Source organism: Homarus americanus, unplaced genomic scaffold (assembly GCF_018991925.1).
Source record: "Homarus americanus isolate GMGI-L3 unplaced genomic scaffold, GMGI_Hamer_2.0 scaffold8425, whole genome shotgun sequence".
Classification (NCBI taxonomy): Eukaryota; Metazoa; Arthropoda; class Malacostraca; order Decapoda; family Nephropidae; genus Homarus; species Homarus americanus.
The window spans coordinates 511,507-528,199 of record NW_024742712.1 but is presented as its reverse complement, the minus strand read 5'-3'; the positions used below and the strand labels follow the sequence as shown (position 1 = coordinate 528,199).

The 16,693-nt window shown below is 39.4% G+C and overlaps 1 protein-coding gene across 3 annotated transcripts in view; it reads right to left on the bottom strand.

The window, feature by feature from the left end:
• Positions 1 to 4,877: 4,877 nt before the first annotated feature.
• The window catches only part of LOC121876989 (AT-rich interactive domain-containing protein 1A-like), a 47,756-nt gene continuing 35,940 nt past the window's right edge, over positions 4,878 to 16,693 (bottom strand). For all 3 annotated transcript variants that reach the window (XM_042382571.1, XM_042382572.1, XM_042382569.1), the window contains exons 2-6: positions 9,603 to 9,749; positions 9,054 to 9,176; positions 7,740 to 7,829; positions 7,419 to 7,553; positions 4,878 to 6,922 (exon numbers count right to left, since the gene is read on the bottom strand). In XM_042382571.1, coding sequence (XP_042238505.1) covers positions 5,450 to 6,922; positions 7,419 to 7,553; positions 7,740 to 7,829; positions 9,054 to 9,176; positions 9,603 to 9,749 — 1,968 coding nt within the window. In that variant the 3' untranslated portion in view covers positions 4,878 to 5,449. The remainder of the gene's footprint in view (positions 6,923 to 7,418; positions 7,554 to 7,739; positions 7,830 to 9,053; positions 9,177 to 9,602; positions 9,750 to 16,693) is intronic.

The following is a 16,693-nucleotide window of genomic DNA, read 5'->3' as shown; positions in this document are numbered from 1 at the left end:
CAAAAGGCCTGAAAGTAATGTGGCAAAAATATAAATACTGTACTGTACATTATTGATTTGTGAAGTGGGTAAGGGACCTGTGGTGGAAAATGGTCATGTGCTGTCTGGATAAAAGGTGTTGGCAATGACTGAATAATGTGCAACAAGTGTAGGTGAATACACAAGAGGTGTAGTGGAGTAGATGGTAGATGGCAGATTGCAGGATGTTGCTGACCTAAGTGTTCTGTATGTGTAGACAACTATGTGCCCACAGCAAGGCTGGAGAAACTCACCATATGGCATATGCCCATGGACTGTGTTGATGAATTCTGTTACCTGGGTGGCATGGTTAGTGCCGGTGGGGGTGTTGAAGCCTGCTCATTTGCAAGAATCAGAAGTAGCTGGAGAAAGTTTAGGGAGCTGCTGCCTTTATTGATGGCAAGAGGACCTTCCTTCAGTGTGAAAAGAAGAATGTATTGTATGTGGCTGGTGTGAAAAGAGTGATATTTTATGGGAGTGAAGCATGGACAGTTAATGAGGATGATATACAGATAAGTAGACTTGAGCAAGCTGAAATGAGAATGGTTGGGTGGATGTGTATTGTGACACTCATTCAAAGACAGGAGGCCCTGTGCAGAGCCAAGAGGGCAGCTGGGTATTGAGAGTATTTGTGAAGTTCCACAAAGAGGCAGGCTGAGATAGTTTGGGCATGTGTTGTGATGGCACCGAGCGTGACCTCATTCAAGACCAAACTTGACTATCACTGGCACAGGTAAAGATACGTTCTGTAGTCAGTACTGTACATGCCAACAGTGCATAACAGAGACGTGACTGACTATCCAGGCGGTTAACGAGCCGATCAGCGGCTAAGAGGATAAAAGTAAAAGTAAAATTTCTTCAAGTTCTTTCACACAAAAGGAAAATTTGATATCCAATATATACTGATTATGAACAAAATTAAATATTGCAAATGTTCAGTTTAACTCCCTCGCAATTTCTTATCTTTAAAGGGATAGTTATTGATATATACCTGTATTGAATTGAACAGTAATATGGTGGAGCAGCAAGGAAAAACACTAGTTTACTTTTACTGTATTACTTTTTTACTTTTATCCTCTTCACCACTGATCGGTTCGTTAACTGCTTGGGCAATCGGTCACGTCACTGTTACGCACTTTTGGCATGTACTGGCTACTGAATGTATCTGAACCTGCCCCAGTGTTGGTCAAGTCTGGTCTTGAAAGAGCTCACACTCGGTGCCGTCACAACACTGGCAGATTGTTCCAGGTGTTCACAACTCTCACTCCAAAAAAGGTACCCCTCACAGTTTTCTGGACTTGCGGCTTCTTCAACCTTGAGCTGTGACCCCTTGTGGGGCGAGCTTCCGCAACTCCAGGTAAGGACACTCGACTGAGTGGTGCCCTTTGAGATGTTTATACACCTCAATTAGATCCCCCCTTACCCGTCTGTAGTAGGCAATTGCAGGCGCTCTAATCTCTCTGGGTAGCTGAGGTGAAGAAGTGCTGGCATCAGCCTGGTGGCCCTCCTTTGGACATTTTCAACCAACTGACAGTCCCTAGCATATCTTGGGGACCAGACGGGGTGACAGTACTCCAGATGGGGAAGCACTTCTCTTGAAGATCGTTAAGAGGGACGGACTGACTAGACATCTGAACGACCTTCTTATAAGACCTAATAATTTAGTTGCCTGATTCACCTTCTTCTCACAATGACCCGAGAGCTTCAGCTCATTGTCAACATACACACCTAGGTCCTTTTCACATTAAGTCTCAATTAATGCAGTTTCTTCTTCCCTTTGGGACATATGATGCGCCTTCTTATCATTGGTACATCTCGGGTGCAGCCTTTTATACTTAGTGACATTGAATCTTAGCAGCCATTTCTTTGACCATTCTTGAAGCTTACAGAGATCCTTCTGCAGCTCTTCACAATCTGCATGGATCTTAATTTCCAGAAATAACTTGGTGTCATCTGCAAACATTTGTATGGAGGAATGTACAGCTTCTGGCATGTCATTTATAAAACAAACTACAAGAACTAACCAAATGAACTAGCTGGGATTAATATGTGAAAAATTAGACATTACAAATAGGCTAACATTCTACCTCCAATTAGTACTGTTATTTACAAATAATATTAAGGCGTATACATAAATTATGCATGTTGTCAAGCTAATAAACTGTGCATGTGCATAATAACAGTGTTTTTATTTGCCTAAAAATGGATATAACGGAACAGAAACACATCACTTGTGAAACAGGAGTGGAACCTAACACAACCTAACAAAATCTTAACTTATCCTAACCTAACCTAACCCAGTAGCCTTACTAAATCCAACATAAATAATTGTGACCAAACCTAACTTATCCTAACCAAACCAAACCAAATTTAAGCTAACCTAACCTTATATACCTAATTTAACCCAACCAAACCAATATACTAGGGTTCCTAATAATTCTGAATTCCATTTATTCTTATTGTTTTTATTAATAATCAGAAACGCAAAACTCACTTTGCAAAATTTTACTAAAGCTCTATTATGTGAGCTTTTTGTTAAAATTTCTATAGCTACGGTTAATTTCTTTAATATACCTCTGCCCTGAATTAACTATGTATACATGATAATCATTCTATATATAGTAAATGATATTATTATTATTATTATTATTATTATTATTATTATTATTATTATTATTATTACCTGAGTCTCGAGAATTTTATCTCTGAATCAATAGTTAAAACAATTCTAAGACACTTTTCTTCTATCACGTTTCCCGCGCAAATGACCTTAGTTAATGTTGTTGTTATTGTTATCCATTTAATTAAAGTGATGTTCTTTAATACTACGGTGACCCCTTTAACCTCACTCAGTCATTTAAGTCCCGCCTTTAAACTCATTCACCTAACTGTTTATTTACGACCATTTTCTTTGTTTCGATACAGAAAATGGAACTCTATAAGGGTAAACTCCTCTATTTTTTATTATGTCTGTACGTTAACAGCAATTATTTTAATTCGATGTATTTTATTTTATTTCATACTCTCCGCCACTGATCGGCCTGTAAGCCGCTTGGGAGGTCGGTCACGTCTCTGTTAAGCACTGTTGGCACTGTGGGCACTGTGGGCATGTACTGGCACTCTCACGCATTGTTGACAAGCACGGGCGTTAGTTTTTTTTCCATGGAGGTGCAAGAAACCAATACAAGACCTGAACATATCATTTCATTATAAACATGTATATATTACCCATTTAAGAGTATGATCAAGTATAATCGAATTCCCCACGAATACCTTATGACCAGCAATATATATCACTTACCACTGACGAAGACATGTCACTGGCCGTTCACTTTCATACACAAAATAAATATAGTTAAGATTATTTCAATTTAAATCTCAAGTTCATTTAGATCTATCATAGCGTAAAGGTTACCAAAAAGATCTGACATATCCTATAGGTTGTACGATTCTAAAAATTACCAGACAAGTAATTGAATTAGTGACTGATTGGAAACTTAGAGTCAATGATGTTATCAGTGGGAGGGAGGGAGGGAGGCCACCAAGGTCACCATTGTGTCATGGGTTCGAGTCCTTATTGGCTTGGACACACATCGGAAGGGTGTTATCCAGTGTGAGTGCGGGCGGCCCCACCAAACATATCTGGTTTCCTCTTGTAAGAACATTGGATAGGCCAACTACTCTAACGTTTATAAACTGATAAGCGGTGAAAAAAAAAACCCCGTCGTTAGTGAGAAACAGACCCCGTATTCAATTGCCCGTTACAAGCACCCATCTTTGTACATTATTCACTTATTTAGACATTTACTTATTTAATTAAAGCAACATAAATTAACCTTTCCTGGTCTCTCCAAGAAATAAATCTGAAATTCATCAAAACACATCAAAATGTACAGGAAAATCAATATCGTCCAAAAAGTCGTGGGCGATTCTAAAAAGTTACATTCTTAAATTTTCGACAATACAACAGTATCCTGCTCATTTTATATACCCCATTGATACTCTGATATTAACGAAAGGCATTAAAAAAACTCATAAAATCTAATGCACAATCGACATTGACAGAGTACGTTTATGACTCATCTTTCTAGATCCTTTGCAAATCTGAAGAAAGACGGGTTTCTGTTCCTCTTGGTGTTATTGCAACCATTAATAGCTGCACGGTAAAATAATGTGCACAAGACAATAAAAAACACTGCATTCACCGAAATGTGTCTCCTTCCCTTTACCCGCCAACTGCACTAGGTTTATGCTTGGAAAAAAGACCTAAAGGTTATTCTGTATACGAAAGATAGGAAAGTAGCTGACAGAAGCACAGCATAAATTGTTCTGTCGACCAGTGGCACCATCTATTGCGCTAATAATGAAACTTCACTCATTGTCAAGGGGGTCTTTTTCCCATCTTCCATATACTGAACTGTATAGTCTTTGATACTTACAGCAGCCCATTGGAGTGAGCCATCCTCCTACACTATAGAATCCTTGGGTTGGGTTAGGTCAAGTTAGGGAAGATTAGGTCAGGACCGGTCAGATAAGGCTAGGTTAAGTCAGAACAGGAGAGTATAGGAGGCCAGGAGGGGTCAGAATAGGTTTTGAAAGGATAGGCCATGTAAGGGTAAATTATATCAGAACAGGTCAGCATAGGAGGCCAGTAGTCATAATACTTTACTGTACCTCTCACTCTCGCTGCTACTTTCATTAAATTTGTTTATTACTAAATTAAACATTCACTGTTTTGAGAACTGGTAAATTAAATCATGAATGTGTGAAATTTCTTCTTAGCTTGATTCCCTGTATATTATTCACAGAGTATATGCTCGGGTACTTGGTGCTAATGTTGTAGGTTATATAAACATCAATTGTGAGTAAATGGATATTTTATTCAAAATTCACTCGGTGTATAAAACGAAATAATATATTACTTATATTAATGACTCTTAATACTAATGACAATAAACTTAATGTAGTTTTTCACAGCAGATGTCATGAAAATTAATAAAAGTTCAGCTTATAACATAATGAGTACAAACTTACAGAATAATACTGGATTCTTGTCTTCCAAATATTCTTGCAATATCTAAGACATAATGAAAACGATAACTACAGAATAACCTTAAAATTTTGTACTGTATTTAAACTACATAAAATAATGTTTCAAATTTCATTTCTGACACCTGAATATACGAACAGTACATTGTATTGCCAAATTAATACCCAAATTTATATATGTTTGGCTGTAATTATGAATTTCAGAAGGAAACAAAAAGGCACAATGATAGCACCAGCATTTCCAAATTGTTAAATTTGACCCAAAAGCAATGAATGTATATAAGAAATTCGTGGATGCTAAGCAACAACACCAGAGCATGAACCAAGATGAAAGGCTGCCATAATCGCTGAAGTGAAATCAATAAACACTAAACAACTCGGTTTAGAAATTCCTATCGCCAAAGCTAGACGAAAATGAAGATTTATTAAAAGAAGAAGTAGATGATGAAGAGAAAGATTTAGCAACTCGTGGGGATTGAAAGTCTTGAGGCATATTCCCTGTGTTTGTGACATTCGGGTTCTGTGACATGGAGGACATATCAGAAAAATTGGACATATTGCTTAGATTTGTCATGCCAGAATATTGTGAAGAAGTATCACTGAACTGAGAGAAATTGGACATATCAGTGAATCCAGACCTTCCAGACAAAGTTGATGCCATGGAATCAGTAGACATTTGGGACATGAGGGAATGACCGCGGTTCATCAGGTTCTTTAGATCGCCAAATCCTGTCGGGAAGTTTGGTGGCTGGAAGAAGGGGCAGGCGGCATCACCAGTTGAAGAAGAGAAAGACTGTTTGACAGACGATGAGGAAGTTGAGCTCTTCTTTACAGACATAACAGAGCCGTCAGGCATTTGCTGGACGCAAGATTCACTCACTTCAGCGGCATCAGCTGCTTCAGAACGCTTGAATTTTCCCTCTGGATCTTCCTCTTGATGAGTCATCTTGGTGGTTGCTTCACGACGGGCAGCCTGGCTGTCTTTGTCACCGATTTCAGCAGCAGTCTCTCGGTGCTCCATAAAGCCATCTTTCTCCTGCACCACGCTGGATGTCTGAGAAGTAAGGACTCGTCGACCATTTTCTTCCGAGATATTTACAGTAGTCTGATTCCCTTTTCCAACTGGTTGTAAAGGAGCAAGAGGAACCTGGGGTGCTGTCTTAGTCATCGGCTGAAGATCTGGTTGTGCAGCAGACTGAGGAAACTGCTGGAAAATTTTCTGGGGAAGTAGTTGAGGCATGAATTGTGGAAGTCGTTGGAAATGGGGAGGCTGTGGGGGCTGGGGTGGCTGTTGGAACTGAGGCTGAGGTGGCTGTTGGAATTGGGGCTGAGGGGGCTGTTGGAATTGGGGCTGGGGTGGTTGCTGGAATCTGGACTGGGGTGGTTGCTGGAACTGAGTTTGGGGATACTGTTGGGGTTGAGGAGGTTGTTGGTGCGCTGGTTGAGGGGTTTGCTGGAATATCGGAGGTGGTGTTGGCTGGTTTGGACTCGTCACATTAAATGCCACTTCGGAACGCATGGGAGCTTTCTTGGCTAAATCAAATTCCATGGTGGAGGAAACACGAGAAGATTCTGAGCCTGCTTCACTAGGTGCTGGGGAGGAGCAGGTGCTGGTCTTGGTTGATCCAAATCCTGAGTCACAGAACATTAATTTCTCCCGCATCTCCTTTGGCAAGCCTTCAAGTCCGTCAGTGGTGGAACTTTCAAAGCTGGATGATGATTGCATAACAGACTTGGAGGAGGAACTTTTAAAGGAGGACGTGGAATTACCATCATTAAAAGAAGACTGCTGGACATTGGAAGTTGAGCTGCTGCTGCTGCTTGTCTTGGGACCTTCGGTAATTGCAGCACCATCCTGTTAAGTTATTGAAAAATGTACATGACTACCGGGAAATAATAAATGAGTAAATATTGTAATACAATTCTCAGCATTTCGAGCCTCGAGTTACATATAAAAAAAAAATCAAAATTATGTACTACACCAATATAAAGTTTTATATTACATTGCATAAAATCTTAATAACAATCATTACTAGGAGTGAAAACGTGACCAATAAAGGAATCTTTTTAGGGAGACTTGTGAAGAGACTTGATCTGTCAGGTAAGTTGAGCAGTTCATTTCCTGTCACTTAGTGTGTTGAAGATATAAATGGCTCTTGTACTATTACATGCATGTACTACAGAAACAAGGAAGGAGGCAATTCATCTTTAGTAGCTGAAGCCCTTACAAAATTCATTAACTAACTATGGTAACTTACAGAAAACACAACCTGAAATAACCTAAAAGAAAGTGAGTTACACTCTCCATTTTATGTGAATGTTGTATAAACTTGAATCATATATTACTGTACCTTCTTTGGTGCCTTGATAGTAAGAACACCATCCTTAGAGAGCGCTGTGGACACTTGGTCAATGTCGGCAGCTGGAGGCAGTGCGAACTCCTTATAGAATGACTTGTGTGACAATGAGCTTCCGTCCTCAGAGACCTGGATCCAACCAATGATTTGATAAAGTAATAAGTGATACATATACAGCAACATTACTCAAATATAAGCAGAGGTACATATTTAGGTATAAAGTTGAGGTAATAAAGTGGAACTGCAGTACCATGAGGTGACAATATAAAGTGTTCTCTCCTGTAAACAACAAATCAACACGTGTAGAGCACAAACCTTCTGGTAGGATCCCTCGACCACAATCCGTTCGTCTACAGCTCGGACCTGCAGCTCCCGAGGATTGAAGTCCTTCACATCCATCACTGCCTACAGGAGCACCAACACAGAGGTTTAGTTCTCTTTGTGCTATAAATGCACATTTATTTACTTATTAAAAACAATACCATGTACAAACATAATTATAAATTTTCTACAGAAGATACCCAGTAGACATGTACAGTACATCTCCTAAATGTAAAATCAATGGATAAATTCTAATGTAATACTGAATGAACACAAAACCACAAATAATTCACCAAATTGTTTTTTATCGAGATCATTAAATTGTGTTTTGGAACAATTCTTACTTTGAAATGCGTATGAAAGAGGCAGCCTGAGTACAGTACAGTACAGGGGTACGGTGATTAAAATATGTAACAATATACTGTACATTGTGCAGTATCACCTCTGCTTGTAACTGTGTGGCTCCCAATCACATCTCACATTTGTTAATCTTCTTTACAATTAATTTTGAACCCAAATCACAGTGAAAGAAATCAGGGGCACTGAGCAAACATGGTAGCGAGACAAATGATAACAGAGGGAAAGCATAACAAAAGCTGTTTATAAAAAGTTTCAAGTTTCATCCCACAGGCACTGGTTTGCTCAGTGTGTGGTAGATTATCCTACTTAAGAGTGATTAGTCATGCCAACAAGATGGTCAGTGATCCCATGTAGCTAAACAAGTCTGAATCATAATTACTTACAGCTGCTACTGTAATAACATCGGCAGACTTTTTTAAACTAATAACAGTAAAATAATATGTACAGTATTATATCTTCATCATCTGAGAGGTATATGAAGATATGATGAGAGGAACATCATTAAATATCTAAAGGAATGGCTACTTAAAATACTGCATTAAATAAACTATTAGACATTCAATGAAGCTGATCTTAGGCCCTTCTAAAATTTCTGAGTCCAACAAAGGGTTGTAGCTGTCAGAGTTAAAAAATAATGAATAATAATCATCGTCAATTTTGATATACTGTATACTGTATATGAAGCTGTACTGTATACCAAATCTCACTTCCATATAAGTCGTCTTTCTCAAGTTGTTGAACAAAAGCTACATTTAACACAGATGTACAGACTGATAGGAAGGGCTAACCCCCCATGTTCTGGTGTAGTCTATAGAAAGGCATAAGAACAGGTCTACAATCAGCAAATTTTACGTTAGATGACTATCAAAGGTCACCACACTGTCTTCAGCTGTTGAGGATCTGCTGTCATAACTGGGGTTGATTACAAGGATACTCAGTAAGACCTACCTGGAACTTTCCATCCTTCTCTGTGATCTGGAGGGCTTGAGAGGCATAGAGGTCTTGGTCGATATTGCTGGTACGGATCTTGCTGTACACATCACGGCATTCTGTCCTGGAGCCTTGGTCTACCTGCATAGTACCAAAGTCATTAAAGGATTAATCACTGAAAAAATAAGGAAAGGCACAGTCATCAGTTTCATCTATTCCTTCAAACGTACTCTACTGTGCCAGCAATTACAGTATTAAAAGTATTTTTTTATACTAAATGAGGAGAAAATGAAGGAAAAGACAGAAGACTGATGAGGATGAGATTAAAGAAGACGAAAAGGAAGAGGAGGTGAAGAAAGAAGATGAAAATGATAAGAGGTGGAGAGAAAAAATTCTAACTACAGTGCAGTACACTACAGAGGTCCTATCAGGAGCTCAGTGTTGGCAAGGTAATACTTTTGGGACTTTTAAATGTACATATGTTTACTGTGTCTACTGGCACTTAAGACAACTAATAGCAGAAGAACCACAACGGACTAGGATTTACGTGAAATCGGTAAGGCTCACCTTGAGTCCTGTGTTGTCAAACTTGTCCAAAACAGACTGGACAGCACGGTCGAAGTCCTCCCAGGCCTCCTTGAAAAACGCATCGTCAAAGAAACCTTCTCTCTGGACCACGTTGAGTGACTTGCCTGACGGCATCTTGGTTGGTTCCTGCAACACAAACAGAAGAGTGTGAGCCTCGAGGTCGATTAAGGTGATTTATCTTTATTTAGTGAGTAGATTGTGTTAGGATGAGAGAGAGGATGAATTTGTCTCTACACAATGCTAGCATCATTAAGAACTGTGGACCATTCTGCCGAAGGGTCATAAGTCCTCAAGAGTGTGCTAATATTTCTTCAAAATATATAATGTCCTGTAATAATAACATGCTTAAACATTGAACTGTTGCTCTTTATTGGGTATTTATATCTCTAATGACAAAAGGAGACAACAAATAACATAGGATTAAAGAGAGTACTTTGTTTACCACCTTTGACAAGTGAGAAGAACAGAATTCATACAACAAAAAGCACAGATGCATATACACACTCCCCAATCATCTCTCATTCTCTCTGGCTGTCTCTCACCTCCCATTAACCTTCACACACCATGATCTTACCACCACCAATCTCCCAATCTCGACACCAATGCTAATCTCCACAATCACACCCCTATTCACATAAATTTGTGAATGGCCCGGGCAGCCAGCGGTAGAAATGGCCTTTTACGCTTGACCGACGCTGAGAGAGGTTAAGTGACAGTAGAGGAAAATGGAACTTAAGTCCATTGGGTATAAATGTGATTGTCCATAGGCAAAGAAATCAACACAAGAATGCAGTGAGCTCGGAGGGGATATTCGTTGACCACCACCAAGCAGATAAACCTAACCCAACCCCAACGCTGGTCTCTATACTGTCCGGCACCAAGTAACAATTTTCCTCGAATAAATATCTACGTCTTCTAACATATAGTGGTAATTTAATCCTTGAGTACATAATTATATCATAAAATACGATAACTTACACCACAAATAAGATGGCGTCGTTGTACAATCACTGTTATATAACCTGATTTATTTTTCCAGGTGTATTCCAAGTAAAAATAATCCAACTTAAGACTCTCTAACCTTAAATTTACCATCTAAATATTATATATATGTATGTATGTATGTATGTATGTATGTATGTATGTATGTATGTATGTATGTATGTAAGTATGTCCTGATATCAAACCTCGAGAAACAGAAAAACAGACAGATTTGGCGGTACACAGAAAGACAGAGAGAGAATATTACATACAGAGGAATAAATTGAAGGGAAAATCAAGCGAGGCTGAAAGTAGGAGAAAGCAACACAGAAAAGAGAAAGAGAAAGTGACTAGAAAAACCGTGAAGAGATTTCGTATCATTAATTTTGTTTTATTTAATTATTGTATTTAATTATCGCCTTCTAACGCTATATCCTAATTATAAAAGAAAATAAATAATTAAAATAGTTTATACACATTAAATAATCAATTACTTTAACTGGAATTAATTAAAGCTCAAAAGGACTAAATTAACCACATCTTAATCATCTTGGACACTTACGTCATATATCGCAATGGTGACAAAACAAACACATAAAATATTTTTACATCATTCTTAACATTCAACACTAAAGATAATGATGTCATAAGCAACTATTCCCGGAGTGTTATGACATCATTAACAGCCAATCACGTGTTATATGACGTCACCAACAGCCAATAAAACCTCGCGAGCAGATGCCAGTTGGCCACATGGAACACCTCAGTGACCTCACCGCCGCTGACCACGACGGACTGAGATGCCAATGATGATATAAATAATAATCTTCCTTCTCCTCAAAATACTCTTATTAAATAGTTACAGAGAAAAGAATATAATTTGGCAGATAATAATAGATTTTATATAATTGACATGGAAGTGATACCAAAATAACGCCTCTTGGGAGAATTGCAATGAAAGTTTTACGAGATGCTTAACATTAACAGTAATGGCCTTCCTCCTGTACCCGACACTGAAATATATGACCTGCTAACGAGACACAGCCTGCGGGGAGTCACCTCAGCGATGTGGGAATCAGATTACAAGGTGGAGAGATAATACAGGAACAAGCGCTGTGTGTGTGTGTGTATGAACAAGTGCGCAAACATGAATTATGCACTTTGCTGTACATATGTAATAACTGCATACAGACACATTGACTCATACACACACACACTTCCCCGTCATCGTGGGCAGGTTTAGGAGGGAGATAGGAAGGAACTGGTTCACAAATAGGGTGGTGGACGAGTGGAACAAGCTTAGCAACTTTGTAGTAAGTGCTGGAACGCTGGAAAGTTTTAAAAGGAGGCTGGATAGATTCATGGATGATAGAGAGTGGTAGTAACTCTCGACAGGAGCTGCCATGCACAGGCCAACCGGCCTATTGCAGACTCCTTATTTTCTTATGTAATGGAGGTCTCTGTAGCCACGATCAACCAGCTGAGTAAACCGCCCGTCCTGATCTGTGATGGATGTTATTCCGACTTGAGGTAATTATTTCTCGGTAGATCAGACTGTAACTTCTGTATCGTCTGTACAAGCTATTTTTTAAGAAGTCTTATTTAGCGGTTTTGTACGGAGAGAGAGAGAGAGAGAGAGAGAGAGAGAGAGAGAGAGAGAGAGAGAGAGAGAGAGAGGGGGGGGCAAGTAAACAACCACTACCCTTGTTCTACGTTAAACCACTGCCTCTTGACTTTCCCCTCCCATCCCATCCCTTCCTCACCCTTCCTCATAACACAGGACTACACTATGTTCACCCAAGATAAAGTTCCCAATGAAAGAGTTCCCGAATTCTCAAAGGTTCCTACACTCCCCAGATCTCTCTCTATCTGGGGCTGACAATACATCTGGCTACTGTGCAGTCTCAGTGTAATGTTAGCTGGCAATATTTTTTTAAGCCTCTGAAGTTAGCCAGTAAGATATTTCTCATATTGCTAAATTAGGTGTGAAATTTAATACGAAACTTTGAGAATATTATCCAAGGCCACCACAAGATACATTAGAGGGGACACATGCCACTACAGGATACATTATAAAAGAGACAGACCACCACAAGACACATTAATTGGGACACAGGACACCACAAGACACATAAGGGGGGACACAGGTTTCCATAAGATACATTAATGGGGCCACAGACCACCGCAAGACACATTAGTAGAGACACGGGCGGCACTATAGGATACATTATCAGGGACACAGGCCACCTCAAGATACATTAGTGAGGACAGGCGCGGGGCATTTGTTGTGAGAGCCGCGAGAGAAGGTAAACAAACTCCTCTATGTCAGCCACTCTGCCCTCCGTCATGGCCGTCTGAGCTCCCCAGCCGTCTCTCGTATTTTGGTTTCTTGTGTCTGCTTGCTTTTTACTTGTCTCTTTACGTAATTAATTAATTATGTTGACTTTAGTTGGACAATAAAGTATATTATTAATTTTGATGTCTGGTACGATATCATTCAGATGTCTCCTAGTTTCTACATAATATTCTCGTTTTGTCGTTGTCTGTTTTCACGTGTTTAAGTCTGTGGGTCCGTAATTACTTTCCCTTAACTAAACATAAAGAGAACTTATCCAATTACAGTAGAATCTCGGCGTAATTTGTATGACATTTAGATTATCATCTTCGTGGGGTAATTTAAGTGGATCAGTTAGCTATTTCATTATTTTACCTCGGGTCGGGAGAAAATCTTCATGTTCGAAATATCTCACGAACCGGTCTCTGGTGCTGAATGTAGAGACCTACTTTTTTTTTTACTGGGATTAGTCCACCCGGGCACAGGTCACTGACCCACAGCGGGGTCCGGGGGGCGAAAATGTAATAATAATAATAATAATAATAATAATAATAATAATAATAATAAATGATAATAATAATAATAATGATGATGATAATAATAATAATAATAATAATAATAAAATAATAATAATAAAAATAATAATAATAATCATAATAATAATAATAATAAGTGGAAAAAATGGACACCCTTAAGTACTTGTTGACGCCTCACAGTCAAGTGTATGATTGGACTGTCTCTCTCACGAGTCTCTCATTAGTATCTCTCACATGGGTCTTTCCTCACCCTCGCCTATCTGTGTGGGTGAGAGATACGTCTGTCTGTCTGTCTGTGAAGTCGCTTATTAGTTCCTCATAGGGGTTATTTTTTCAACTTGTTCGTGAGTGAGAAACAATCGTCTCTCACTCAAGTTTATTCATACGAGTCTCTCACATGGGTTTTTCCTCATCGTATTTCTCACTACAGCTACGGGATGAGGAACAATAGTCTCTCACATACATGGTTCCCTCACTTGAGTCTCTCCGCCCCCTGAAGCAACAAAGGGTTACCATCAGGGCCAGGTATGAGGTTAGAAAATCGGGAGAAAGGAAATAGGTGTGAGTTGTAGGGAGGGAAAGAGGGAGGGAAGGAAGGAGGGAAGGAAGATGGTCATGGTTGGGAGAGAAGGAGTGGGTGGAGGGAGTGGTGGGTGGGTAAGGAGCGAGTAAAGGGGGGAGGGAAGGAACTAATTTAACGATTTACTGGTAAGATTGGAGTGCGGGTTTGGAAGGGAGATAAGGGTGAGAGAGAGAGGGAAGGAGAGAGAGAGAGAGAGAGAGAGAGAGAGAGAGAGAGAGAGAGAGAGAGAGAGAGAGAGAGAGAGAGAGAGAGAGAGAGAGAGAGAGTGTGAGTGTGAGTGTGAGTGTGTGTGTGTGTAATCCAGACAGGAAACGTATATTTACATCAGCCAGCCAGCCAGCCAGAGCAGACATCAGCTGTGATCTCACTACACTGTGCAACACTGAAGCCAAAACAAACTTATCAATATTATATAGTTTTGTTTACATCTACTCTGTCTTCATCGATTTAGTCGTGTCTTCCTCCATCTCTCTCTTTGTTATCTTGGGTGTTTCTTCTTTTTCTTATTGTGGTTTACTTATGTGTGTTTTATTTGTATTTTTTTCTGCGTTGAATCTCTGACGCTCAGTTGTTTTTGTGTGGTAACTGCAGCGGCGTCCTTGAGTTGGTTATCTCTGTCTGTCTGTATGTCTCCAGTTACGTGTGTGTTTTTCTTCATTTCTCTCTCTCTCTCTGTCATTTTATCTATCTATATATCTTCCCCTCTCCCTCCTGATATTTACACTTCCTCCATTCCCCCCTCTCTCTCATCCTTCGTGTATTACCAATTTACCACAGTCTCTCCCCTACCAATCTCTCTCCGTCTGCTTCCTCTCCTCCTTATCTCTCCATCTCCCCTTCGTTTCACTTTCTTATGTTCAGTTATTGTCATATTTTTACCCTCCATCCTAAGACTAAATACCTAACCTAACCTAAACTATACTAAACAAAACGTCCGCTCACCACTAGCTACACCAAACGCCACTCCTGATTTAAAACTAGTTCCCCGACCACTAGCTGCACTAAACATCACCTTACCTTTGAAAAAAAAGTTTCCTTAAAGACTAGTTAAACCACCTGTTTCAACCCCTTCTTTAAAACTAGTTCTCTTACACTCGCCCCATTGTTAAAACTACATTAGTTACTCTCAACGTTAAAAATCTCTTAAAAAAAATAGTTTCTCTTGGATTAGTTTACTTTCGGTTTAAACATTGACGTCACTATACAATTATCCTTCCTTAATTGTAAAACTAGTTTGGGTTTTATCGAGGGTAACATTAACTTGGTTCACTGTGTATGTAACTAACACTAACATGATAATATTTGCCTCGCTGTTAAACTAGTCTGCTGTACCGTTAACACTATGTGCTTCCTCGTAACACTAGTTTGGCCTCACACACACACACACACACACACACACACACGAGGGAGTGACAGTTTCCTAAAATAAATCGTCACACAGGGAAAAGCCCACCAGCATTGCCATCGCAACAGGCAGGAGCAGCGTTGCCATTGTCATCGCCAAGTAGGAGAAAGCCGGGTGTTGAGGAGGAGGAGGAAGCCAAGGAGAGGCGGTAGGGGAGGGGGAGGAAGAAGCCAAGGAGATGAGGAAGGGGAGGAGGAGGAGGAAGAAGCCGAGTGTTGAGAGAAGCATAACTAGACGCGGAAGTGAAACGAAGAGAAATAAAAAGATACTAATTATATAAATTTAAATATAGATATTTACTCATAAACATCGTCATACATATTCCTATAGGTTCAGCATATACAGAGTGTAGCGTAGGTATATAAACAACTGTATATTGTATGTAGTATCAACGAAGAATATCCCAAGACGGTCATTCAATGTTGCATGAAAAAAAAAAAAACTAAAATAAGACAAAAACTCAAAAAATCGTAAGAAAAATTATTAAATATAAATATGAATGAGGAGTGGAGGTGAAAAAAAAATCTTACGGTTCTCTCTGAGTCCTTGTAAGAGTGTCAGGGATTTAAGGATCGTGTTTAGGGACTTGTTGGACAGTATAATAACTATTTAGGATTTTAGGGAATATATTTAGGGTTTTAAGAGTTGGTAAGATGCTTTTGTGTGTGGGGGGAGGAAGATGGTAGTGGCGAGTGAATGGTTGTATTACATAACATTGTAAACATAACATTACTGTCCCCTACTCCACTCTCCTTTTCGTGTTCTGCCAAGCCTCTACCTCCCCCCCCTTCTCTCTCTCTCTCTGTGTTTATGTATATCTTTGTTTATCGTTCTTTTATTATCCCAAACTATTTCTCTGTTCCCCGTTTTCGCTCGACTATTTCTCTCTATTTCATTCTTATTATTATTATTTTCTCTTGTTCTTCTCTTTCTTCTTTTTGTTTTTCTATTTCTTGTTCGCTTCTCTCATTTCTTATTCTTTTCTTCATAATTCCTACTTCCTCCTTTTCTTTCCTTCTCCCTCCTCCTCTCTTAATCTGCCACTTCCCCTTCTTCTTTAAATCATCTTCCCCTCTCCCCTTTTTCTTCCTACTTCCTCTCTTATAATTATCATCCTCAATAACTTCCAGTGAGAAAATGGATCTAGTCAAGCGTAATACCTACTGTACACTGATCTGAATCGAGTCACTGTGTCATCACTTACCAGGGAATTTTTAGGTAAACTTCGCC